The sequence below is a fragment of the Magallana gigas genome, chromosome 1 (assembly GCF_963853765.1).
Source record: "Magallana gigas chromosome 1, xbMagGiga1.1, whole genome shotgun sequence".
Lineage (NCBI taxonomy): Eukaryota > Metazoa > Mollusca > Bivalvia > Ostreida > Ostreidae > Magallana > Magallana gigas.
In genome coordinates this window covers 28,480,981-28,508,309 of record NC_088853.1, presented here as the reverse complement: position 1 = coordinate 28,508,309, position 27,329 = coordinate 28,480,981, and the positions used below count along the sequence as shown (strand labels likewise).

Here is a 27,329-nt window from a genome sequence, read left to right as displayed (position 1 = left end):
ATTTGTTTCATTTGGTCATCCACTATTCATAATCTTCACGATAAGATAAACATGTTTTTATACACATAAGGTTTTGCTCTTTTAAATGGTTATGTCTTTATTCCAATCGTATATTTAGACACATGTTCAAGAAGCAAATTATCGGTCTTTTACACATATGCAATTCAATTATGTGTGATTTATTATTTCAGAAAACCTCTCTAGAAGAAATACAACAGTAGTGTTACTTAGTTCAATCTTCAAAACTCACAATGCATCCTTAGCCAATGATGGGAATACGAGCACAAATGGTAGTTTATGTTCCCACACTAATGTGAACCAAAACATCGCATGGCTTCAGGTAGATCTCGGAGTACCTTGCAGCATAAGTAACGTTAAGATGTTTTACAGAGAATTTGGTGAGTTTTTTCACATTGAACGTCAATTAGAGATACATAGCCAAAACAATCACAATATCAATCTTGTCAAAATTATGTTGAGAAATAGCTAATCGCAAATTAATTAATTTCTTATCTAGTGATAACGTTTAGCCATTTGCAATCTAAACTTAGAGATATTGTGATTTTGTTTGTCAGATGATAAAGGAAGCACATGGGAATCAAAAAGGCTGAGGAAGTTTTATTTGGATGTGTCTCTAAACTCTTCAGCAAATATGTCAGCAACGACAGAAAGGACACGGTGTTACACTGACAATACAACATTCCCAGACTTACCTCCAATCACAATAGACATGACCTGTAAACACACTGCAAGATACGTTATTGTGGAGACCACGTATGACGCCCCTGATGATGGTCAGGAAACAGGACCAATGTTAGAAATCTGTGAAATTGAAGTCTATGGTATGTATTCTTTGTATAATTAAATTGTTTATATAACTTTTTTGAATCAACAGTCTGACTATCAGCCGAAGAAATGTCAACAATGTCTCCTTGTCGATGCTGGCCTATCGATATAGCAAGAAACATTCCATCAAATGACCGAGCTCTTGCTAAAACGGCTCTACCAAAACACAACCGTCAAAATATGAAACTAGTCACAATATATATATGTGCTAGTAAGTTTAAGTAAGCTTTATCATTTAATATATTAATTTTAGGATGTGAAGTTGGCAAATATGGCGATAATTGCACGTCATGTCTAGGGTGCAAAACGTGTGACATAAACAATGGCTACTGTGGTAAGTTCAAATCTGGTGTAAAAATTATATAAAAATGAATATCAAGTCGTATGTAACTTCAATTGAGGCCCGGCAACCCCCCCCCCCTTTAGAGTAATGTATTCATTTTTAAGAATATTTCTGGCTTCGTATTTATGTAATTTGGTGTTAGTTGCAAATTAGAGGCAATATGTAATATTATATGCAGCTACATGTAACTCTATCTAGCACTTACTGAAACACTAACAGATGATTTTGTTTTAAGAGAACAAAATTTTGCATTTATGTATCGATTTTGTTTTATCTAATGCTAATAACGGCTTATTTCATATTAAATTTCATTTTTGACGTTAATCCACTGCTTTGAAAAAATTATACAACTCATATGTAATAGTTTTCTTTCTGTTAAGCGATACATCGAAAAAAAATATCTCTTAATGTGAAAAAATCTTACATATTTATAATTTTAGTTTTAAAACCATGGAAACACATCCCATGAAAGTTTTCTTAAAGTAACTGCATACAGATGATTAATTTTGAAGCAAGTCTTTGTAACGTAAATAAAAAAGTTGAAACAGATGTATATATTCCAAAAAGTATTCTTCAACCCCAGCGATCAAAGTGAATTGCACATTGTATCTGCTAATCACTGCATTCCATATATTGACACACAGAATAAAAAAAAAGATCTACAGGCAACATTATGATTGACTACTATATATTATTTCCAGCATGTAATGATACTTTTTATGGAATTGACTGCGGAAAAAAATGTGGCACCAACTGTGACAAACAGAATTGTAACCATACAACTGGGGAATGTATTGTCATCAAACAGGTACCTACATGTACATTGTACCATATTGAAAATAGCACTTCACTGAGTACAGTTGTCGCAATGAGTCGGATGAATGAAAACCAAATGGTCTGGAAATATAATAAATGGTAGAGTCATGCTTTAGTGATCGTTTGTTTATCGTCAGTCACATTTTGACTGCTTGGCAAAGCCTCATCCAGTGTGTTTTAATTTGGTGTCCTTTCATCGATTTTTACCATGATCCACCAAAACAATCTGATTCATGATATGTAGATTCATGACAATATATCAGTTTTACTTATTCATGAATGGTACATTGTGTTATTTCTTATTTTGAGTCGTCAGTAATACATGAATTAGTAAACAAATTCAAAGATAAACTGGTTATACTATATCATGACCACTTCTCATACATGTACTTATTGATTTTAAAAGTTTTTTTATGATAATATGATGTCATGATAATCTACTAGTGTCTGTACTAGTGTCTTGTTTTTTTGTAGGTGGAAGAACGTTTAAACATTTTCCTTATTGGCGGAAGTATAGCAGTTACAATCGCCTTAATTTTCATTATTGTTGCCCTTATCAGATGCATGAACATAGAGTAAGTTAAAATTTCATATTCGAATTTACCAACATTACGTTTGAAAAGGAAAGGTTTAGACAGCTGCTGCCTAGTTTTGTTAATTTTACAGCACGTTTTTAAGTTTGATTATGAAAATATGAATCGTAGATCATTGGTAAGTGAACATGATACAGGACATATCGAGGAAAGCTTAAGAGCCAGCCCACATCCCGAGTGTAAGTTAAGATTACCTTGTTTTTGACTTCATTATTGTTAATAATTTCAGTATTCAGTAAATACTATGTGGGCAATGGTATAAGAATACTTTCTAGTTTTATCTTACTTCAAAACAACATTGTAGCTCATGAAAACACGATGTCAGATCTTACAAACATGTATCAGAATATCAGAAAAGAAGATCAAGGAGGTTTCACAAAATCAAGGAAAGCATCAACAAAACTTAAAAGGAAATCAGAAAAGACACCGGTCCAGAGTATTGAATTAAAAGACGATGATATGGACATCGATGAAAAAATACACGAGGACAACCCTTATGGAAATCTATGTGTAAACGATAAAACTATTTCTAAATTTGATATAACTAGCTTTAAAAAAGTTATAGAAGAAAAACTGAAAAATGAAGACGATGGATTTAAGAAAGAGTATGCGGTAAGGATAAGAAGAGTATCGATAAAAATTGTTTGATGAATTTTTTTTTAAAAATCAGTCATTGATTCTCCTTTCATAATTAGATTCTAATTAGTAATTACACATATCATGTTAGGGTAACATCGATTTTGTTTGGGCAGCATTTATTTTTTATTCTTAAAGTGGCTTGGGTATTTATGTTTTGCGGAAAACCTATTGCACATATCGTTTTTGCACATATCCAACAAATTGAACGCATTGAAAAAACAATTGTTGAAATGTTTGCATCTTGTTATCCCACGCCTATCAATGTTAAAAAAAAAAACAAAATGGTAATAGGTCAGTCTTATTTATTCTAGTTTTCATTATAAATATATATTGTTTACTATTTACTGTCTAAATGTATATAAATTTTAATATTGAGATTTTTTATTTAATGTAACAAAATTTATTGTCCATTGAAAGAACTATTTTAAAGAATTTTTTTGTTAAGCATCTTAGTAACAGTCAACATCCCGTCACTTTTTGTATTTATGATAGAATACGATACCGATACAGTATAATTGTTTCTAGACATTGCCCTATGGAGAACGACATCCTTGTATAATAGGAAAACTACCTGAAAATATCCAGAAGAACAGATTTAAAACGACTTTTCCTTGTAAGTCCTTTCATGTATTAATTGAATAGCCCGTTTTATGAATTTTTTTCTATTTGTGAATCGAAAACAGGATCAATCGTACTTTTTATATGTTAACAACAATGTTTTATGGTTGCCTTTTCCATACCATTCATAATGTAATAAAAAATTATTCTTGCAGATGACCATTCGAGAGTTAAACTAAAGAATAAGCAATCAGATTATGTCAACGCAAATTATATTGACGTAAGTATTTTTACCGTAATTATAAATTTAACTAAAATAAATACAACAATCAAAAGCACAATTGGATTGATAACAAATAGTTTTATTGTTTTCAAAGGGTCTTAAAGAAGACAATGTCTACATCGCGACACAAGGTAATATGATCATACATTGTATGTGTGTGTATTATATGATTAACCCCCCCATCCCCACCCCACCCCCCCCCCCACCAAATAAAAATATTCGGAACTGTAAACGTAGTATTTCATTGTTTTCCAACTCTTCTTCCAGGACCTAAACAAAACACGGTGGCAGATTTTTGGTGCATGGTTTGGCAGAAGCACATAGAACAAATCATAATGTTAACAAATCTCATGGAAGGAAACACGGTGAATAATGATAGCTATATCTTTGTTTTGTTCTCGTTTGTCTATTGTTTTTTTAATGTGATCGCCTCCAACCGGTCACAGTTAAGTCCATATGAGACATCCGGCGAATATACCATTTGTGCACGCGTTGTGTCTCACATTATTGTATTTGCTATGCAATTAAACATCATTTAGAACTTTAATTGCACGAAGATTACTAAATACCATTTACTCTTATGCGTTTGCCTTGAACGTAGATCATTATACTATTACATGCATAATGATTAAAATCACGTTTTTCTTCACATATGCGTAAGTATATTAATCGGGAATATAACTCGCTTACTAAAAGTAAAGCTTATCCACGCACTGATATTTTGGAAATAACAAAACGGTGCATTTTCTCTTTTTGATCATAATTATTGCATGTACCTTACTACATTTGCATTACAAAAACAGAGCTGACCATTGATATTACATGCCGGTCATTCCTTTTAAAGGAATACGTGTTTACGAATTCGCGTGAGAACCTTTGTGTAATTACTACTTTTTGTCCTACTTGTCTTCAGGCAAAATGTTTCCATTATTGGCCAGCCCTAGAGACTTCTATGGATTGTGACAGTTTTACATTAAATACAACTGATGAAAGACACTACGCCTACTATGTTATCCGTTAGCTGAAAATAATACACAAAAAGGTAATGTCTTAAAAATGTTCTAAGACTACGAAATAGATTTAAAATGGTTATCTTTCGCAATGTTTAAGTTTCTTGAATTGTCAAATAAGGCTACGGTAAAAGGATAATTTTGTTTGGAAAAAAAAGTTAAACTTAGTGACATGGTTTTTATGAAATTCAATAAAACCATGTGCGAAGGCGTTAATTGTTGCTTTTAAATACTCATTCAGCCCACTTCAGAATAACATAAACGTTGGCATCTGAATTTGAATTTGTACTTGCAACGATACCGAAGAGTTCCTGTAAGCTAATGCATTTTTTTAAATATACATGTGAGTTTCAAGTCGAACATACAATAGCATGTTTTGTTAATTTTAGGACAACAAATGTAGAACGGTCACCCAGTATCATTACACTGCCTGGCCGGATCACGGCATACCTGAACCGCTTTGTCTTTTATTATTTAAAAACCACGTTACAAGAACCAAAAATGCAACTCAGAAAATTCCTGTATTAGTTCACTGCAGGTATGTTTCAATTAATGATAAATACAGGTAAAAGCCCAATAGCAATGTTGAGAAGATACTGGCTTCGTAGTTTTATGATCCACAATAATATACCAAAACTATTATTCCTGTAGAGCCTTGTAACACGAGATTTAACTGGCGAACATGCCGAGTGTAAATTCTCGTACACCCGACCGGAGGCAGAGGTAAAAAAAACAATGCTTTGTCTTTTTGACTTCTTTCATTCTATTTTAGTGTTATATGCCCTTGATTGGACATGATAATCGGTAATTTTGGTTAACATAGCCAAAATATTCGGTATCCATGTCTAATCAAGGGTGTACGGGAATATACCCCGGGTACGGCCTCAGGGTGTATGGAAAACAAACCGATGTAAATGTCTGTACACCCTTTAATGGACATGGATAACGAATTAATTTGCAATCTAAACCAAACATATCCGTTTACAATGTCCAAGAAGAAGCATGTTTCTAAGAACAAAAATGTCGTGTTGTCATATGTTTGGGAGTCATTTGTTCCTGATAGTCTATTTTCGTTGCGTGAGTATTCCCTAAAATCGGCCATTGGTAAAAATAAAGTAGTAGGGTTAACTTGAGTTGAAAATCTTTTAAAATTTGATAAAATTATTTTATATGGTTATGCCTGTTCTAATTTATCTATTGAAATAACATGTACTTTATGTGATTTAAAAATCAAAATTTGGATAACATGTGGGTTTTTTTTATCAGTCAAATGCAGCAGCAAGTTTGTTATTAATAGATAAGAAAACCATCTTATAAATATTATAAAAAGTAATAGTATCGGTAATTCTTTATTCAATGTCTGAGGGGGGAAATGATATAATTCAAAATTGTTGACTAAATGGGCAATTAATAGGAGTAGCTTTTAGTATTAGAATATTTTGAAACCAATGATTCCAGAATTATTATTTCTAAGAAGAAATCTCATTATTTTATGTGGACCTAAAAGTGCCGGGATCGGAAGGACAGGAACCTATATAGCTATAGACGCCCTGTACGAAGAATGTAAACAGAAGAAGATAAACATTGCCGAATATGTAGAAAAAATGCGAGAAAAAAGAATGAATATGGTCCAGACATACGTAAATATAATTTACAATACCTTAGTAATCCGTTTGTAAAGCGTATCAATTTATTTATGTTGAAAATAAACATTGTGTGCCTGTACATAAACAAAATAATTACATGTAATTCTGGTTAACATTAGATCGGTTAACTAACGTGTATAGCTTTCTCAATAGACAATACAATGGTACCAATATAATAATTCAAGTGTAGTTTAAGCACCTACATGTATAGCTTTCTCCATGACACCAATATAATAATTCAAATGTACTTTAAGCACCTACATGTACGAAAACAAAACCATTGAGTTATATGAATCACAAATATATAAACTTTGTTTTAGGAACAATACAAGGCAATCTTCTTGACTCTTCATGAAGCGATTAAGGCGCCAGTTGCCGTTTATGATACAACAGAGTTCCTTTCAAAACTAAAGACTATGCACAAAGACAAACAAACTAATGTTTCATTACTTAGGAAAGATTTCAAGGTTAATGGTATTTTTGGTGTCAAAATATCTTAATTGAATAAGTTCTCAGGAATGAGCAGTCAAATTCCTGTACAGAATAATAAAATATGATATTTAATTTTTTAAACTATTGACATTTTAACCAAGCTTCAAATGAAGAAACATTTTACAATGTTTGTTTTAAGCACATCCTGCACATTAAATATATCTAAAAACTGAATGCAGAAAACATTCATTAAATATGTGTCAACATGTAAATGCATATAATTCTGAGTTCTTCATAAATAGAGACTTGTGTCAATTTGCCCAAAATACACGGAGAAAGATTACAAAATGGCCGCACAACACAAAGATATATCGTCCACCATCAAACCTCGTATGTAAACTCAACTTTGTATTTCTTGTTGGTCTGTACAATTCGTTTCATGTTGATTGCATTTTCAAACAATACATAATTTTTGAAAGCTTCTTGAAGCTCATCAGAGCCAAAAACTCAAGTTAGCCTTTTCTGATAAAATGTTTCTGTTGTTGTCAGCGGCTGCATCCTAGGTAAAACATTTAAAAAAAATAGTATGTTTTTTTTTTAATTCCAGAGCCACTGATCCTAGTTAAACATACTTTGACCAAGATTTAATTTTATAAGGAAATTTCTTCAAGTTCAACTCAATACAAACCAAAAATAAAAGTCGAAATCCCCCTCCTTAGATAATGGAAAGTGATTGATAAAGAATAAAAATGGACGGAGTTAATGTCAAAATTTCATCAACACTATCTTTTTTTATATTTAAACATCATCATCCATGCTAGATTTTAGTATGTTCAAATAATGACGAAGTAATAACATAAGATATGATAAAATAATAGAATAACATCGTTCGGAAATAGTTCACATTCAGTCATATTTTAAGAAACCCTAGATAAAGAGGTGTTTTATATGGCTGTTTAGTTTATTTATACTTTCACCTAATGCTGAAATGAGAAATAATTGAACACTTGTAAAAAAAAGCGTTTAGGTCAAATTATCTAAACTTTCTCGTCAATTTCAATTAAAAATAATAGAAATGTGTCCACATGGCATGTGAATTTGATCATGCAATTTTTCTTTTATTGTTTATTTTTGTTTATTTAAAAATCAATCGAAAATGTGCATGCTTTTTTTTCTATTTTATATCTATCAATTTCTCCTAATTCACTGTGATCAAATTTTAGTTGACAAATATGTGTTATTCCTGACGTCGTATGTTCCAAAGCGCGGGACTTACATCAACGCAATATCTCTGTCCGTAAGTATGTAAATTCCAAAATGAAGTTGAAGACTTTCTACAATTCATCACATCCAAACACGAACTGTTCTATCAATTATTTTGTTTTATCTTTAGTCTTTCACCAATCCAAATGCGTTTATAGTCACCCATTACCAGACAACAGATAACGCCGTAGATTTCCTGCGACTGATCACTGATCATGACTCAAAAGTAGTCGTATCCATGGAACCGCTCTCCAGTGCTGAATCTGTACGATTCTTACATTCCCAATACAACTATTATCGTTGTATCTGCATAATTGAAATATGAATATAGGTGCATTCATATTATCTGATTAACACCTAAATCTAAATATTATAAGTATGCACATATGTTACAGGAAAACAAATGGATGCCTGGTATAACATCTAGATTTGAAACTATATATCCGTTTACAATTCAACTACAGCAAGAAGGTATAACAGAAATTAAATGTTGCCAGGTTATAATAACGAAAAAAGCTGTGAGTACATATTTTGGTCCTTTTTTTTTTTTAGCAATTACACTTAAAATCTAAACAAGAATGATAGTTATGAAAACACAATGTGTTCTTTTAAGATACTGTTTTCAATTATTGTTTTGAACCAGAATGGGGATCAAACCTGGTCGGCTGACCTGGTTGAGCCAATATTTAGTCTCGACCCTGGTGACCCTCGGGCAATTTCTCAAATCGTGGGATTGGTGTCGTTTGTACAGAACACAGAGACAGAGGGTCCGATTATTGTAATCAGCAGGTATTACTACTGCTTGCATCTTTTTTATCTTATGATTTGATAACAAGGATAAATATCAATTTAAGAGGGTATTTGTTTCTGGAATAAAGATATGCATGCAAAATTAAGAAAAAAACTACAAACGGAATGTAATTAACGTTTGTATTTCTTGAAGTGGAATATTATATGCACATGTACCGCTTGACTGGGACTTAGTTATGACACTGACGGTTCTCAGTTGTATGCTTATATTAATAAAAAAAATATAGGAATGGTTCGTTTAATAAGTTAAACTGTGCTACAATTTTTTTTTTCATAAATGTTAAAAAAAATTACAGTTACAAAAGAAATCAAAAGAAAAAAAAGGTCTGCGTTATTTTCCGAACACTAACCTTAAAGCTCTTTAGATAAAATTGTATGATAATCCTTCTGTATGATTGAAGACATTTTGTAAACTTTATGTTTTTATTTCGATATATGTCATTCTAAATAATTTCATCCTCTTAATTCCTTCATTAAAAAAAAAAAATAAAAGCTTTTTCCAAACTCCCTTGACTTTTTCGTTATTTTTATTATTGTATAGTTATAAAGCTCATTACAATTATTTGCAGCCAAGATAATACTAATTCAGTTTTTCTAAAGAAAAAAAGATGAAAATCAAATCATGTACAATTAATAGGATAGTAGGCATGATTTTTACGCTAGAAATACTATTAAAAACATATACATTATGTATCCATCAATTATTTTATGAGTGTGTCAAGCAACTTTATTCAAAAATGTATTGTATGCATTTTCTATTTAGTCAATAGAAGTATAATAATAAATTTTGTGGAACATTATACAAATCATATATAATTTTTATATCACCTTAAAAATATTAAATGTATATTGCTATGTTGCAATTCTAGTATCATTGAAACATTGTGCTTAATCTTACTGTAAGGGATGGAGCCGCTCTGTGTGGTGTGTTCTGTGCTGTATACAACCTGATACAACAAATGACAATGGACGAGAAGATAGACGTGTTCTCTGTGGTCAGACTCCTACAAACACGACGTCCTGAACTGTGCTCAACTATGGTAAGTAGACACGCGCACCCACCGTCGTTCATCATCTGAATATCAATCTACCATAGTTAGTATTAATGTTTTTAAATTGAAAAGAAAAAACTAAAACTAAATCGATTGCTTTGATGCATTAAATGAATCTGAAAAAAATTTACTTTAACAGATGGGGATTTACCAATTTTCCTTTGTTGCTTGATTCTACAGTGTAACATAAAATAGATGAATGCTTATGATAAATACACGTTGACCCTTTCCTTTTGACATTTGACATTAATTTAACATTCATATATTTAATACAGGAGGAGTACATATTAATCCACGATGTTTTGATGGAGTTTTTGCGGTCTCGAACGGAGGGACATGTTTACTACAACCAATGAATCTGTATTATGAACTTTTTGTCTACTGAATTCAGAGTTTTATCATATACATAGGTGTATAAAACATGGACAAACTAGTTCGCTTATTGTTATCAAACACTAAGCAAACGCTTTAACCAATGTTTGTTTCAATGTAATAAATATAATGCTTTCCCTTTGTATTTTGAGAGAAATAAAATGTATAAAAATTAATTTTCTTTTTACTATGTTGTCTTTTCGATCTGCTAATAAGGACGCTTCATCTAAAGTAGTCCGAGATATCTATGATGTATGGTTCAAACGTTACGTGTTTTTATTGAAATTTAGAATCTTTTAGGAGCAAGTATTGAAAGAAGGTGTCTCAGATCATTTTGGTATAATTGAATTAAAGAATGCTTTAATTATATTTTTACATTCGTAAAAGTTTTAGGTCACTTTATCTTGTGATTTAGCACGCAGCGATAACAAGCATTGTTAACAAATGCACAAGGCGAACAGATCGTTAACAATTCGAAACATCTTAGGACTGAAGGGCTATACATGTATTTAAATATTCTCTTAGAAGTCAGTAAAAAGGTTTTTCTTTACCATCTTACATGTAACCAGAAGAAATATTAAACCACCAACACACGAAAATGACCTTTGATCTTCATGTTATTTTGATTTGCCAAAGTGAACGCTCCATCCAAAGTGACCCGAAGTCTCTAAGTAATATGGTCAAAAAATGTAAGATTTCAAGAACTTTGGAAACTTTTAGGAGAATGAAAAGCGGGAACTTGTTTAATTTTATAGGATTCTTCTTTCATGTTCTTCGGCCCAATTACATAAGATATTTTAAACATTAAAATTGTTAAACTGTTTATGTCAATTTGTTACAATCATTAATGGGCAGTTTCGTTTGTTTAAGCGATGCAACATTCATCTTAATCCTGTAAAATATAATAAACATGTGTATACAAATACATCTTATATATGTTTTTTTTTTATTCTTTAAACAGTTTCATTATAACTGCGCTTTCTAGTTGAACCAATAAGTACATTCGAATGGCTTGTACATAATGAGGAGCTCAACCTCTATATCGTAGAGATATTCAACATAAACAGTGGGGACTTTGATGGATAAGAACACTCGGGCGGCTTTAGATCAGCATGATCAAATTCTATGCCATAAAGATAAACATGAAATATGTCACATGTTCATGCACAGGTCAATGACTCTTTCTTTGTCTGATAGTAACGACAGCAATAGAAGTTGACAGGAACTTAATCATTTTGCTCTTGCACAAGAACCGCCCCTATTGCAATGGGAATATCATTGGCACAAATTCGTCATAGTATGCTGACCTTTCGGTGTCAGCAATATGATGCTTTAGTTCTTCAAATGTTTTTTGTTCCGATATACCCCATCCAACAAATATGCTCTTTCACGTCAATTAGCGTAATAGGGTAGCTATTTCTAATAAATAAAGCCAAACGAAACTAAAACTTTCTATACATCAAATTGATGTTTATATTGTAGACCTTGATGCGTTTCGACAACGTACGGAGAAGCTTAACATTTTGCAGGTTTAGTTTTTATTATGAGGATTATTATTTGGTTGATTTATCCTTGTATACATGTACATCTATGCTTAAAAAAATATCTCATTACAATATCAGATTCAAAAATACGGCAAAATAGTTATGTTAGAAAAATATATTGTCGACAGTTTTTATCGACAAAATAGTTTAAGTTTCGGTTTCAGAAAAGTGCGTTGCGTTGATTTATTTAAAGTAAAGCGCAATTTAAAATTGAAAACATTAAAAACAAGTTCATATATACTTTCATATGTAACAATTCTGAACAAAAAATAATTGTCCTATTTTGTGTTAGGCTTTTAGTGATAGCATTTCCGGTTTGAAATATATCCGTGTAAATCCGTTTAAATTAATGATTATTTTAATATGTTCCTGTTTTCCTTTCTCTATGCTCAAATAGGCTTTGTGCTTCAATATTATTTATTTCCTGCACAGGTGACATATAATGTACACTTTTTACCTCGAGATATCTGAAAAATATCAATCAAAATGAAGACATCAGTAGTGATATTAGCATTGTCTTTCTTGGAGTTTTATCATTGTTATGGTATGTAAACATTAGTATGCAATTACCTAAAATTGAAAAAAAAAATACTTCATGAACACTTCAATGCTTAAGTTTTCTGAAAAAGATAATATAAGACAAAAGTGCGTTTTTTCTGATAATGATCTCTCACAGTATTTATACATATAATATATAAAATCCTAAACAGAACCAGAGTTTTAAAGAACCAAAGAATGTGAATTTTGTTTAAACAGTTTCCACTTGGTTATTTTAATGCCCAAGCTAAATTATCGATTAAGTGTTTCTTTCAATTAAGAATCACAAGCTGTTATTTGACTGTGACTGTGTAAAAATATAAAAGTGGCGAAATAGATCATTTATATATATACATTTTTCTATACTGTGGAATCATTAGATTTCGTGGTGGCTCAATTTTCGTGGATTTCGTGGATACCTCTCATTCACAAATTAACATCCTCCACGAATAATATATTAGGGTTATAAATTAATATTTCATTTTGTAGGTATAAGAAAATGCACGAAATTACGTCCCCACAAACCTATAAAATTTAAGCAATCCACGAAAATTGGCCCCCACGAAAATTAATGATTCCACAGTATACCATTTTTAGCGTTTAACGGGCTAATTAATAATTTTGAACAGCTATCTCTTCCACACGTTTATATATATTTACTTGCCATCTTAAACGTTAAAATTTATTCAGAAGATTAATTATTAAAGATTGCATATCTCTAAATAAGTATGGTGTTAATTTTTTATCTAGTTTTGTAACCGTTATTTGGTAAATTTTGCTAAAAAAACCAGATAATACAATTTAGTTTACTTACAGAAAACCTCTGTAGAAAAAATTCGACGACAGTATTACAGAGTTCAACGTTCGTAAATCACAAAGCAGCGTTGGCAGTTGACGGTGATATACGTACAACTGATCGTTATTGTTCTCATACTGACGTAAATCAAACAGTCGCTTGGTTTCAGGTGGATCTTGGTAAACCTTACAGCATAAATAACGTGACACTGTATTATAGAAAAGACGGTAAGGAGAATAAAAGTTTGATTAAATATATACGTGATTTATTTTTTGACAGATGATATCAACGACAAAACTACTTCAATAAATGAAATGTGCATTGCTCTCTCTCTCTCTCTCTCTCTCTCTCTCTCTCTCTCTCTCTCTCTCTCTCTCTCTCTCTCTCTCTCTCTCTCTCTCTCTCCTCTCTCTCTTTGTTCACAAATATGTCAATTGTAATCCTTGTTTTAATTTTAATCAAAAGTGATGTTTCTGAATGCTTATTCGTGAATTTTAAATCTAATCCTTACAGGACTTGGAGATAAAGATTGGCAACCTTACAGATTCAGACAATTTTATCTTGATGTATCAGACCTTCCAGCATCGCAGAAAACAACAGCACATAGAACCCGCTGTTACACTGACAACACAACACACCCTGACGTACTTCCACATATAATAGACATCCCCTGTAAACACACAGCTCGATACGTCATTGTGGAGACAACGTATGATGCTCCTGAAGATGATCCTGTAGCGGGGGCCATGTTAGAAATATGTGAAATAGAAGTTTCTGGTATGTATTTTTTGGGTTGATCTCCTTTCCCAATATTACTTAACCTTGTATTTATATGTGAAATAGGATTCCAAAGTTGATACTTGTAGGATGCGAGACTGGACAATATGGTGATGATTGTTTACCTTGTCAAAGATGTGAAACATGTGAAATAAACAGTGGAATGTGTGGTAAGCTCGAAAATGAAAAGGAACAATCAAATAAAATTAACTCGAATGGAATTGCTGCTTTTGTTTAACCTTGAAATTTTGAATTTTTATAAATATATATATAATGTGGTACTGGACTAAAAAAACGGTAACTTGAAGATTTTAAAAAAATGAGTTATTGACAATTTAAATGCCGCCCAATCACCTTTAAAATAGTTCATTGCCGTCAGAGTTCCGGAACAATATAGTTAAAAATCTCAGATATTTAAAATGTTTTGCTAGACCCATATTTGCTGTGAGATATAATGAGCTTTGTGAAAAAGGTATGCATTCCCTTACAAATAACATACTGTAAACAAATCAATTTTTTGATAAGAAAACTCTCTATGTTACAATAATATACAAATAATTTAAGAGATTTTAACAAATTACAGTTGGCTTACGAGTATTTTTTATTATTTATATTATCAGATTGTTTAGCTACGTGTATAAATCAAACATGTAACGACACTAATGGACATTGCACGTTTGGTTGTGCGACTGGAAATTGGGATCCTAAATGTGGATCAGCATGCCCAGCTAATTGCCAGGATCGGAAGTGTTTCCGAGAAAATGGATTGTGTGAAACTTGTAAGCAGGGTTATTGGGGAAATTACTGCAACCAAACATGTTCAACTTTTTGTAACGAAAATGTATGCAGCAAATCTGATGGTAGATGTAATAAAGGCTGTATCATGGGAAGGTATGGTGACTTTTGCGACAAAGTATGTAGTCCGGGCTGTGCAAAAGGATCGTGTGATTTACAAAGTGGAGCATGTTCTAACAGATGCTACCAACATTGGATGGGGACACGTTGTGATAGTATGTACATGTATTGTTTATTTTGCACTTCTTATCCATAATACAACACACAAAGATGATTACCATTTGGAAAGAAGTACTCCGTTTGGTTTTATTCAATTAACGTGTTACATCATTTTTCCATATATCTGATTGGCATAACTGGTAAAAGTTTTAGTTCTGATATAAATTTCTAAAAGATCATTGAAACTTTGCAAATATCATATGAGTACATGATGTTTTATAAATGTCCTTTATTTAACGTTTGAAAACATGGCTACAATTTTCTGTTTCACATTCACTTTCGGCTAAATCCTATATCGTAGATGGAAAAGATTTTATGATTAATCGGGGAAGGGCATTTTCATTACTTAAATGAGTTTTCTCGACCAATCTTCTTGTTTGATGTACATTGTATATCGACTTATGGTATTTTCGGTTACAAAATATGCTAAGCTTTGCAAATTAAAATCTTGTTTTCCTCATATCTAGGGTGTGATTCCACACATTATGGTTTAAACTGCACCAAGAAATGTAGCGTAAACTGTACCATTGGTTGTACCAAAGATACCGGAGTCTGCTATAGTTGTGTAGAAGGAAAGTTTGGAGAGCATTGTGACAAAACGTGTGGCATTGGATGTGTATCTGGTTGTGACCAATACACCGGGCAGTGCGTTTGTAAACTTGGGTGGCAGAGTGACAGATGTGAAGGTAAGTTGTTTAAGTCTGTCATCATTTACGTACAGTGAATGTACAGTTTTCACGACCTTTTTAATTTAAGGATGAGTTGTTTTAATTGATGAAGTAAATTGATATCGTGAAATGTTTTGACCACTGTTTATACATGAACCTCAATTATTAATTTTTTTTTATTATTATTAAGAAAATATTAACAAAAGTTCAATCATCTATGAAATTGTTATAAATGGGATGATGAAAATCTTATTATTTTTTTTTTTACAAAATGAACGTATTTTGATTAAAATTGTCCGTTACGGATTATTAAAAAAACAATGGCTTACTGTGAATAATTGTGTAAATAATGACATATTTTATGTGTTATTGAACTGAAAATCCTTCAATTCTTTTTTTTATCTTTCTTTACTCTTTTTCATAAGATTGCAGTCCTTTTCATTATGGTGTGGACTGTAACAGAAAATGCAGCTCGCGTTGTCTGTATGGAACATGCTATACAACAAACGGAGCATGCAAGGGTGGTTGCAAATGTAGCGTTGTAGAAGAATTAAGCCAGCAGGGTAGATTGAATTTAATTTATCTATTTATCTATCTATCTATCTATAGATCGATCGATCGATCAATCAATCAATCAATCAATCAATCAATCAATCAATCAATCAATCAATCCATCATCCTATCTATCTATCTATCTATCTATCAATCAATCAATCTATCTATCTATCTATCTATCTATCTATCTCTATTTATCTATCTATCGATCGATCGATCGATCTATCTATCTATCTATCTGTGGTTTCTATCTATAATCTAAAGAACATTTTCATAATTCAAAATATATCTCAATGCAATCTCATGTGCTCAAATGGTGTTTTTCTTTCTGTGTTTCTATTTAAAAAAAAAACAGTGTTAACCAATAATTTGTTGTATCATTGACAGTTCAGCATTTAAAGAAAGCTAACATAGAAACCATTCTTTTCGTGGTAACGGGGCTTTTAGGTCTAAGCCTCGTTTTGAATTTGTTTTTCATCCTACGGTAAGAAGCTTTCAATGTACTGTAATGATTGAATGTCTTATTTTACCATCATATTTTCATATTTTATATATCACACCAAGTATAAACAAGCATATATTTCTTTTAAATAATTCACCATGTAAACATTTTGTTATTGTAGGAGAGTCAGATGTAAAGTTTGTGAGAATACAGCACAAGAAGATTCAACAAGTCTCCAGATGATAAGCAGAGTATCATGCAATGAAACTTATTATCTTAACCCTATAGATCTTTTAAACGGAGATCCAAAGGAAGAGTCATGCATTTGTGAGGAAGATGTTGAAGGATGCCCTCAACCACATTACGCACACATCCAGAAAACCTCTGATATAAGAAACGATGAGAAAACGTATGAGAAAAAGTTACAAATTTGTATGAAAACGTAATTGTATACATAATTGTAAACATTCAAATTAAGGTATTAAGCAACTCGTTTAATATACATATATACATGTATATGTTATGATAAATACCATTTTTTTCGCAATCTCGTCGCTGCATCGATTCTTGTAGACAAAACAGTATGATACGTTTTAGCTAAATTAGATTACCTCATTTTATATATATATGTATTTACATGTATCTACTCAATCATTAATATGTATTTGGTGTTTGTTTTCGTTTGCATTCTTCCTAATAATTTTTTACTACATGAAGAGTTACAATAATAATCTTTAATATCAATGAAGAAATGAAATCTCTTTTTTTTTTACATTTTAGATAGACAGCATTTCGGAGAAAATTTCAGACGATAATTGCAATTGAATGTTAAACCGGAACTTACATTGAAGTTATAAATGCAATATTCTACATATGGCTTACTCAAGTTAACGAAATATAATATTTAACTCCTATCTCCCTCTGCACATTGATTTGATTATTGGAAATAATGATTGGTCTCTATTTAACGCTAAAAAAATTTTAAACATCGTTATGCATTTTTTTTAAAAATAATTTTGTTTATCTCTTATGATAAAGTACGGAAGCCCGTTGGTGCCACGTAGGAAAAATATTTTATCTGGCGGCCGCCAGATAATTATTTGGCGGCCGCCACTTATTATCTGGCGGCCGCCACATAATTTTCTGGCGGCCGCCATATAATTTTCTGGCGGCCGCCACATAATTATCTGGCGGCCGCCACATAATTATTTGGCGGCCGCCAGATAATTATGTGGCGGCCGCCAGATAAAACCTGACTTCCTGATGCGCGTGCATGTTTTAATGGGAGCTTTTTAGGGAGTTGAGGAAACACTCTAATTTATTAGTTTTATTAATTAATTATTTCTGAAACTTGACATTAAATATCAATTGCAGAGCTTAGGATTTTGAAAAACTGGTTGAATGGAATGTATAGAAGACTTTGTTGTTAGAATCTAGAATGAATTTTATATTACTTTGTGCCTTGTATTATACATGTATGTTGTAAAAAATGGTATTCTAGAGTTGATTCTGAACTTTTAAAACTGAACTTGACACCAGTTCAGGAAATCTTAACATTAAAAAACCTTAACTTGAGAGGAATTTTATGTAAACATGTATAAGTAAAGGAACGCACTGCCTTCTATGTGTTTTAATTTTGGTACAAGAATTTACCAACGCAGATTAAAGCCAGCTTTATTGACCACGACAGCTAGTACAGGCAATATTATCACGAGAGCAGATCCATCTATGACTTAATAAGGATAAACTAGGATAAGTGTGTACTAGCATTCGTGGCCATAAAAATGAAACTATTTAACTGACTGTGTTGTTAAACTCTTATTCCAAATCACATGAAAGGTAGTACAATAAAAAGACCGTGATCGGCCACGGTCTCTCTGGGTAAATCAAAGTACTGAGAGTACTGAAAGGCGGGGTCTTGGAAGTTTGAATTTGTGATTGTTCACGTTTTCCTCCATTATGTTCGAAAAATTATGAGTTTGAATTAGTTGTTTCAATCTACATGTAGTACTGGTATTGTACCAGTTATCGACTAAGACCACTTATCGGCTAAACTGAGAGTTCGGGATTATAGTGCGCGACTATCCGAGATTTTTTTAATTTGGTCGTCTGCTCCGAATAAAGAAACGTAAGTTTGCTTGAAAACTTTCTTGAATATCCTGTGAACATTAGCTTAAACGATCATTGTTTACCTGTTGATTTACATCTTTGCACTTTCAGCAGTGGGGGAAGTGACGTAATAAGTTAAAAATAGACTATGACTTCTGTAATACGTTGTTATATATCCCTTCTTTGATTTGACATGCAATATCGATGCATACAAACAAAAGGAAATCGCTGAATTATGAAAGATTCATATCGCAGTTAAACGCCTGATTCGACAACCATGTTTGAATATTCAGTACGATTTTGTGTATTACCGCATGATACCAAAGTATTAATTTTATTTAGAGTTTTGTTTATGTGTCATAACCCTTACGACCTTTAGTCTGACCCCACAAAGGGACATAATTCAAATAACAATTTGCAGAGAACATAAAATTAATTGCATCGATAAAATCAACAAACCAGTACATGCATGCTGCTCTATTTAATTAACTTGAACCTGCATAAAATGCACAGTTATCAAACTGTTTTAAAGGTAATGAAAGACAATAGATATTTTTTTTTAAATTGTAATTATATAAACAAAAATTAGAAAAATATATTAAGTCCCATATCCAATTCTCCGCCATCTGTATTGCCCCCGTAAAATAACGTTGCATTCATAAATTTTAATATTTATTTGTGTATAAAAAAAGAGAAACATGAACAAAAGAAAAAGACACCAGTACCAAGAGGAATGCTTCCATCAGGCTGTGAGTGATGTAAGAACAAAAAAGTTAAATACTTATCAGGCTGCTCGAGAATACCAAGTGCCTACGTCAACTGTGTTTGACCACATAAAAGAAGAAAACAAGATAGAGAGATAAACGCCAGGTCCACCACGTATGCTTACCGAGGACGAAGAAGTGTCTGTAATTGAGGGAAATTTTGCAATGTAATTGAGGGAAATTTTGTATTTTTTAATATCACATGTGTAAATACCGCTATTTCATCCACTCGGCAATACCAATTTAATTTCATGCGTCGGACTCACGCGCTCATATTTAAAGAAAAAAAAAATAATATTTAAAAAATCACGTTAATTAATTGAAAATTCTATTTAATTTCCCCTTCCATGTTAAGTACTTGTTTTCATCTGATGTCCTACAAATCCTACAAATATGAAATTAAATTGGTGTGACCCTAGTTTTTCTTTTTCTTTTAAATATATATTGTATAATTATCTTCAGTTCTTTAGTCCATGGAATTGTATTTTAAAATTCATGCAATATGAGTCAGCATTTTTAAAGTACCGCTGAATCCGCTTTCATCACAGTTGAATATATGTGCAGGTTTGTCCTTAAGGCCCAAGTCTTCAACAGTTTTATTCAAAATATTGAAGTACTGGTTCGTGACAGTCCAGTTGGACATTCTAGCTCTAGAATTATCTAGCACCTCGGGAACTCTTTCCGAAATGTCGGGATGTCTTTTGAAAAACCATTTTGAAGGACCATTTTCTAGGTTGAACAATGTTTTTCGTCCACTTTCTTTAACTATTGCAACCACGAACGACTAAATTGAATTAAAAAAAAAACATTGAAGAAAATTTACTGGACTGATCCCTTCAAAATATTCAAAAGTAGAAATTGGTGTATAAAATAATGTATAATTTTAAGAAATCGTGTACTTATGTTTTAGCAACATAATTTTATGAATAAAAGAGAGACCTTCAATAGTTTTCTCGACACGGGGAAACCTCTTGTTCCCATATGTTTAATGTAATTTAATAGAGACACTTCTTCGTCCTCGGTAAGCATACGTGGTGGACCTGGCGTTTATCTCTCTATCTTGTTTTCTTCTTTTATGTGGTCAAACACAGTTGACGTAGGCACTTGGTATTTTCGAGCAGCCTGATAAGTATTTAACTTTTTTGTTCTTACATCACTCACAGCCTGATGGAAGCATTCCTCTTGGTACTGGTGTCTTTTTCTTTTGTTCATGTTTCTGTTTTTTTTATACACAAATAAATATTAAAATTTATGAATGCAACGTTATTTTACGGGGGCAATACAGATGGCGGAGAATTGGATATGGGACTTAATATATTTTTCTAATTTTTGTTTATATAATTACAATTTAAAAAAAAATATCTATTGTCTTTCATTACCTTTAAAACAGTTTGATAACTGTGCATTTTATGCAGGTTCAAGTTAATTAAATAGAGCGGCATGCATGTACTGGTTTGTTGATTTTATCGATGCAATTAATTTTATGTTCTCTGCAAATTGTTATTTGAATTATGTCCCTTTGTGGGGTCAGACTAAAGGTCGTAAGGGTTATGACACATAAACAAAACTCTAAATAAAATTAATACTTTGGTATCATGCGGTAATACACAAAATCGTACTGAATATTCAAACATGGTTGTCGAATCAGGCGTTTAACTGCGATATGAATCTTTCATAATTCAGCGATTTCCTTTTGTTTGTATGCATCGATATTGCATGTCAAATCAAAGAAGGGATATATAACAACGTATTACAGAAGTCATAGTCTATTTTTAACTTATTACGTCACTTCCCCCACTGCTGAAAGTGCAAAGATGTAAATCAACAGGTAAACAATGATCGTTTAAGCTAATGTTCACAGGATATTCAAGAAAGTTTTCAAGCAAACTTACGTTTCTCTATTCGGAGCAGACGACCAAATTAAAAAAATCTCGGATAGTCGCGCACTATAATCCCGAACTCTCAGTTTAGCCGATAAGTGGTCTTAGTCGATAACTGGTACAATACCAGTACTACATGTAGATTGAAACAACTAATTCAAACTCATAATTTTTCGAACATAATGGAGGAAAACGTGAACAATCACAAATTCAAACTTCCAAGACCCCGCCTTTCAGTACTCTCAGTACTTTGATTTACCCAGAGAGACCGTGGCCGATCACGGTCTTTTTATTGTACTACCTTTCATGTGATTTGGAATAAGAGTTTAACAACACAGTCAGTTAAATAGTTTCATTTTTATGGCCACGAATGCTAGTACACACTTATCCTAGTTTATCCTTATTAAGTCATAGATGGATCTGCTCTCGTGATAATATGGCCTGTACTAGCTGTCGTGGTCAATAAAGCTGGCTTTAATCTGCGTTGGTAAATTCTTGTACCAAAATTAAAACACATAGAAGGCAGTGCGTTCCTTTACTTATACATGTTTACATAAAATTCCTCTCAAGTTAAGGTTTTTTAATGTTAAGATTTCCTGAACTGGTGTCAAGTTCAGTTTTAAAAGTTCAGAATCAACTCTAGAATACCATTTTTTACAACATACATGTATAATACAAGGCACAAAGTAATATAAAATTCATTCTAGATTCTAACAACAAAGTCTTCTATACATTCCATTCAACCAGTTTTTCAAAATCCTAAGCTCTACCATTGATATTTAATGTCAAGTTTCAGAAATAATTAATAAAACTAATAAATTAGAGTGTTTCCTCAACTCCCTAAAAAGCTCCCATTAAAACATGCGCGCGCATCAGGAAGTCAGGTTTTATCTGGCGGCCGCCACATAATTATCTGGCGGCCGCCAAATAATTATCTGGCGGCCGCCAAATAATTATGTGGCGGCCGCCAGATAATTATGTGGCGGCCGCCAGAAAATTATATGGCGGCCGCCAGAAAATTATGTGGCGGCCGCCAGATAATAAGTGGCGGCCGCCAAATAATTATCTGGCGGCCGCCAGATAAAATATTTTTCCTACGTGGCACCAACAGGCTTCCGTAATAAAGCATCTATTTGATACCCTTTAAAACATTTTTAGTTATGAAGGTTATTCCTCAACCCATGATACTGTTCTTTTAAATAGTGCCCTAAATGAAACATTTTTTATCGTTCTTTTATATTATTTAAGGAATAAAGAATAAAAAAGTCTTGCAATTTTTTATAGATATTTTTGATTGAAAAATGACTGTTTTCGATTATTTTTGTGCTGCATCGCCAACATTTTTCAGTGTTTTTGGATCAATCCAAGTTTTGGATAACTCTAAATTGGTATATTTTTTATCAGAATATGACGAACAACATTTAGCATGTGCAATGATAACGTAAACATAAACATATACACAAAACAATGGAAACAACTTAATCCAAGGAAAAAAGGGCTGTTCACGGAGGTAGTAATAATTGATTGTACTTCTGTTAAGATAAATCAAATAACTGATTAGCCAAATATACAAAATAAAGTTGTTTTGTTCAGTTCGCTTCCATTATTACAAAAACAAAATATCTTACATTTCTTAAATTTAAAACTTGGTTAAAATACTTATTGTCGTTATATCATTATGTCACCAATATTTTAAAGCCAGTTTATATTGACCAAATACTGATAAGTTAAAGGATGCTGTATTTTGAAATGTGCTGCTAAAATCATGAATTTATATTGTTTCAATACCACATTTCATTCTTAATTCATAAAGGTTAGAACAATATTGGAAAAATTGCAAATATTTTTGTGTCAAGGGGAACACAGTACTTCAGTTACACTTCCGTTCAAATCACAATATGTTTTTAAATGCAACATGTTTTACATGTAAACCAGTTTTATTAACTCTTATTAGATTCTTTGGACTTTGTTAGTTTGCTAAGTTTCAAAATCAACGATGTACGTCACATTTGTTGTTGTTCTTGGCGTTATGGTACGTAGTTTTAATTGTCATCAAAATTACGTTGATAACTTCGTATCAACTTTGCAGAATGTTACATGCATTAATGAACAAAAACTAAAAACCATTGAAAACAATCATTCTGAGAGTATTGCATAAGCAATACACGTCCCCTACCGGTTTGTATTATTCTATAAAAGCTTCGAAGCATACATCTATTTCAAAACTAAAATAAACGAGATGTTATGCTTTATCAAGAGCTAAGAGAAGAAAGGAAATTCAAACTACAAAGTTGATATAGAAATTAAATTTAAGAAATGGATAAAATAATACTCTTTACTTTACGTCCTGTAATTTCGCCAAGTCCTTTTAGAATTTGCTGGTAAAAATTTGTGTAAACAATGCCCTGTTATGCAGAATATCATTTCTTACCCTCTTCTGTACTTCGAATCAACAGACCAACCCGATAACAAACCCGATTGTAATAATACAAAAAATCCTGTCAAATAAATTTACAACACATTGCTTGATACTATTTATTTCATTGTTACAAACAATAAAAGGAATGGTACAAGTAATGCACGATATTATTTCTGACTACATACTTTCCTCGTTTATTCAATACACACCGAACCCGATAACGAACCCGGATATTAAAAAATTGGAATAGAAAAAAAAATGATTTTCTCGAAAATATGTCAACCATAGTTACCAGACGCTACAAAGGTGTTAACTTGATCTGTAGTTTGACATTTTGAAGCTGTTCAGCAAACGTCATATTATTCCTCAAACGCATAAAGAAAAAGAAATGTGGAAAACTGAAGTGGAACAGAGAGACGGACGGACGAAATGACGGACGCATAGGAAAGGTATAGTCCCCTCCAGTGAAACTGGTAGGGGACTTATAAATGGACATATTACTTATGAGAGACGTAAGCTTGAATATAGGTTATGTTGATTAAAAGTATTTTTCGTAGAAACTAAGAAGAACTGAATCTAAAATTGTCAAAATAGATAAGTCTGTTCAAGCACATATTTATCTAGTTCAACATCATCTACACAGAAAGTCTACATTAATAAATTGAGAGTAGTTTATTCTAAAAGTTAATTTGTTAATCCTATGGAAGAGATAATGTTCGACCTGTAGCTCTCTGTTACTAGTATATCCGTTTCTTTAATACAAAATGACCTTATATTTAGATTCCTTTGTAATTTCCTTTACATATTTTTGGATCAACTTCGCTTTAGAACTGTTTACACTTTATAAATAGAAGATGGTTAAACAATTCATTACAAGCCGAAAGCTGCGACGCAATAGAAGATTTTTTTGTGTTTTTGTTAGTGTGTTGACTTTCATAATATGGAAACCAATGTCCCAAGGTTTCTTCCAAAATGGTTAATGGCAAGTAATCCATATTCAATTTGGCAATATTTAGACGCAATAAACATACTATTTCAGGTAAATCAAATGATTCTAAGAAAACAAAGTACGTAAATACTGTTTCTTTTCAGCATGTTTTACAAAGAAATTTCAATGCAAAAAAATGTTAACAAAAACATTTTGCAGAGACACTCGCAGAAACATGAAAAACCAATAACACACACTCTCCATATATCCTGCACAACTACTTATACACAAAAACTGAACACAAGCGTGTCTTCAAGCGTTTCTTTGTATTGCCATTTATTTAAAAAAAAAAGCTGGAAGTGTATCAATTTTTCAATTTATATCAGTTTGCCAGCTTCATTCGATCGATAAAACTTTGAACAGCGTAACTGGTTAACATAGAGCAATGTAATTAACACGCATATTTCTTCCATCGAGGACAGTGAGTTCATAAATTAAATCACCAATTACTTTTTAAAAAGATGTAAGTAGTGACTTGAAAATTGCTGATGATGACTGTTGCAATTTAACTAAAAATCATCGATTTTGGACCCTTAAAAATGTTAACTTTTTAAGATAATCTTAATGATATTAGTTGTATCATTATCGTAAATCGTACTTTGTTTTGCTAAAAAGGGAACGTTCAATAACTGTGTTCGTTAAATTACCAGAGTAAATTTGTATAAGTCGGTTTTCATGCATTTAATACACATTATGTTTGATGAAATGGTCGTGTATTGTGGAACAAACTAAGTATATAAACAATTTATTGGGACCATTTATAAATTTGACATGAATCTAGAAATAGACATGTGATCGGCATATCTGTTTTGTTTGCTCCTAAAAGCTGAACACCGCTCGTAAATAGCCACTGCCCGCGATATTTCTCTTTCATCACTGCTTTCCCTACAACCCCTCTATAAGCGGCAGACCTCTTATCAGTTTAAAGTATTTCGTTGTAGAGGCATCACCTGTGTGCACTTACATTTTGTCTGGCCGTGTTATTTGGTTGCAGTGACATTATCAAGTTTTACGCTATTTTTACCAGAATAATACAAACATCAAATAAACGAGATAATGCATAATTTACAATCAGTATTGCACATAAGATAAGGAATAAATGCATAAAGTCAAATTACCACGAACGAAATACTACACATCGGCCACAAGTATCAGTTGTGCAATTAAATGTAACGAAATCGATGGGTTTATATACATGTACCAGGTACCTGGGTAACAGTGCCTATTTACGAGCGGTGCTTAGCTTCAACTGCCACTAGGGAATATATATACAAGAAATTGCTGTCGGTTGCTTTCCGATCGAAACACTTAGCTTAAACTGCACCTATATTTAATTATGGCTTCAAAAAAGAGATATTTTATAAACGTTACTTTTGGCGCTTGTATTTATACAAATCTTAAGTTTAATTATAAAAGATATATTGATGTATAGGTAAATCTTATATCAAACCCATGGAACATGTCAATGGTAAAGCGATCTGAACATTTGATTTAGCTGTATGAACACTAAAACAAATTTTAGATGTTTACATAACGTGTCTGACATTATTGATTTTGTCTCTGGTTATTGAACGACATGCTGTCGTTTCATTTGTGTAGGGCGTATCCACATGTGGTTGCTTATATATCATGTAACTTCCAGGTCTGTTTTAGTGATATTGAAAACGCGCATGATAATGCTTTAAAGGGTAAGACATTTTTGTTAAGTGTTACGTTTTGCCACTGCATGAATATTAACTTGTTTCTTTTGTTTCTTATTGTTACCGTCTTCTTTCCGTTACCAACAACGTAAGAAGATTTGCTCTTTGTTCATGTCGGTTTTTAAAGATAAATACATATATAATTTGATCTCAAATCCTTAGAAATTCCGTCGTTAAGATATTCCTCAAATTGCAGTTCTAGGAGCATATATTTTCATTTCTAGTGAGTTGAATATTCTAGTTAGATGAATTTAGAAGTTTTATTGTCACAAATGACCTCTCTAATTTTCAATATCAATTTAAAAATAATAATTGTTTGATTTTGTTAAAACAATAATTAACATCAGGTTAGATTTAACTAGAGCTACGCACTATTTATAAATGATTAAACTCTAATTAATTACAATCTGAACGTATCAATATCATACAATATAAGAAAATTACCACCTTGTTATTACATTAAATAATAATCA

General features: G+C 32.0%; 3 protein-coding genes across 5 annotated transcripts; all 3 read left to right on the top strand.

Annotated features, from left to right (window-relative positions):
• The first annotated feature begins 198 nt into the window (after positions 1-198).
• On the top strand, positions 199-5,616 carry LOC136269895 (receptor-type tyrosine-protein phosphatase kappa-like). Of its 2 annotated transcripts, XM_066065654.1 has the most exons (13): positions 248-398; positions 576-842; positions 1,100-1,180; positions 1,891-1,997; positions 2,480-2,580; positions 2,710-2,777; positions 2,903-3,210; positions 3,763-3,850; positions 4,011-4,075; positions 4,173-4,209; positions 4,346-4,443; positions 4,992-5,120; positions 5,478-5,616. In XM_066065654.1, the coding sequence occupies exons 1-12, from the start codon at positions 380-382 to the stop codon at positions 5,097-5,099; spliced, it is 1,347 nt and encodes a 448-aa protein (XP_065921726.1). In that variant the 5' UTR covers positions 248-379; the 3' UTR covers positions 5,100-5,120; positions 5,478-5,616. The 2 variants fall into 2 exon arrangements, with proteins under 2 accessions (XP_065921729.1, XP_065921726.1); XM_066065657.1 differs by lacking the exon at positions 5,478-5,616 and having other exon boundaries at positions 199-398; positions 4,992-5,121.
• On the top strand, positions 5,482-10,776 carry LOC117688665 (receptor-type tyrosine-protein phosphatase T). Its single transcript, XM_066065665.1, has 10 exons — positions 5,482-5,626; positions 6,596-6,728; positions 7,055-7,201; positions 7,469-7,556; positions 8,390-8,463; positions 8,560-8,694; positions 8,825-8,947; positions 9,073-9,218; positions 10,144-10,279; positions 10,567-10,776. The coding sequence occupies exons 2-10, from the start codon at positions 6,693-6,695 to the stop codon at positions 10,645-10,647; spliced, it is 966 nt and encodes a 321-aa protein (XP_065921737.1). The 5' UTR covers positions 5,482-5,626; positions 6,596-6,692; the 3' UTR covers positions 10,648-10,776.
• Positions 10,777-12,639: 1,863 nt separating this feature from the next.
• On the top strand, positions 12,640-18,896 carry LOC109619439 (scavenger receptor class F member 1-like). 2 transcript variants are annotated; one of them, XM_066065651.1, is made up of 10 exons: positions 12,640-12,751; positions 13,561-13,767; positions 14,054-14,317; positions 14,407-14,487; positions 14,938-15,327; positions 15,799-16,017; positions 16,425-16,562; positions 16,942-17,038; positions 17,178-17,405; positions 17,777-18,896. In XM_066065651.1, the coding sequence occupies exons 1-10, from the start codon at positions 12,694-12,696 to the stop codon at positions 17,778-17,780; spliced, it is 1,686 nt and encodes a 561-aa protein (XP_065921723.1). In that variant the 5' UTR covers positions 12,640-12,693; the 3' UTR covers positions 17,781-18,896. The 2 variants fall into 2 exon arrangements, with proteins under 2 accessions (XP_065921723.1, XP_065921724.1); XM_066065652.1 differs by lacking the exons at positions 16,942-17,038; positions 17,777-18,896 and having other exon boundaries at positions 17,178-17,379.
• Positions 18,897-27,329: the final 8,433 nt, after the last annotated feature.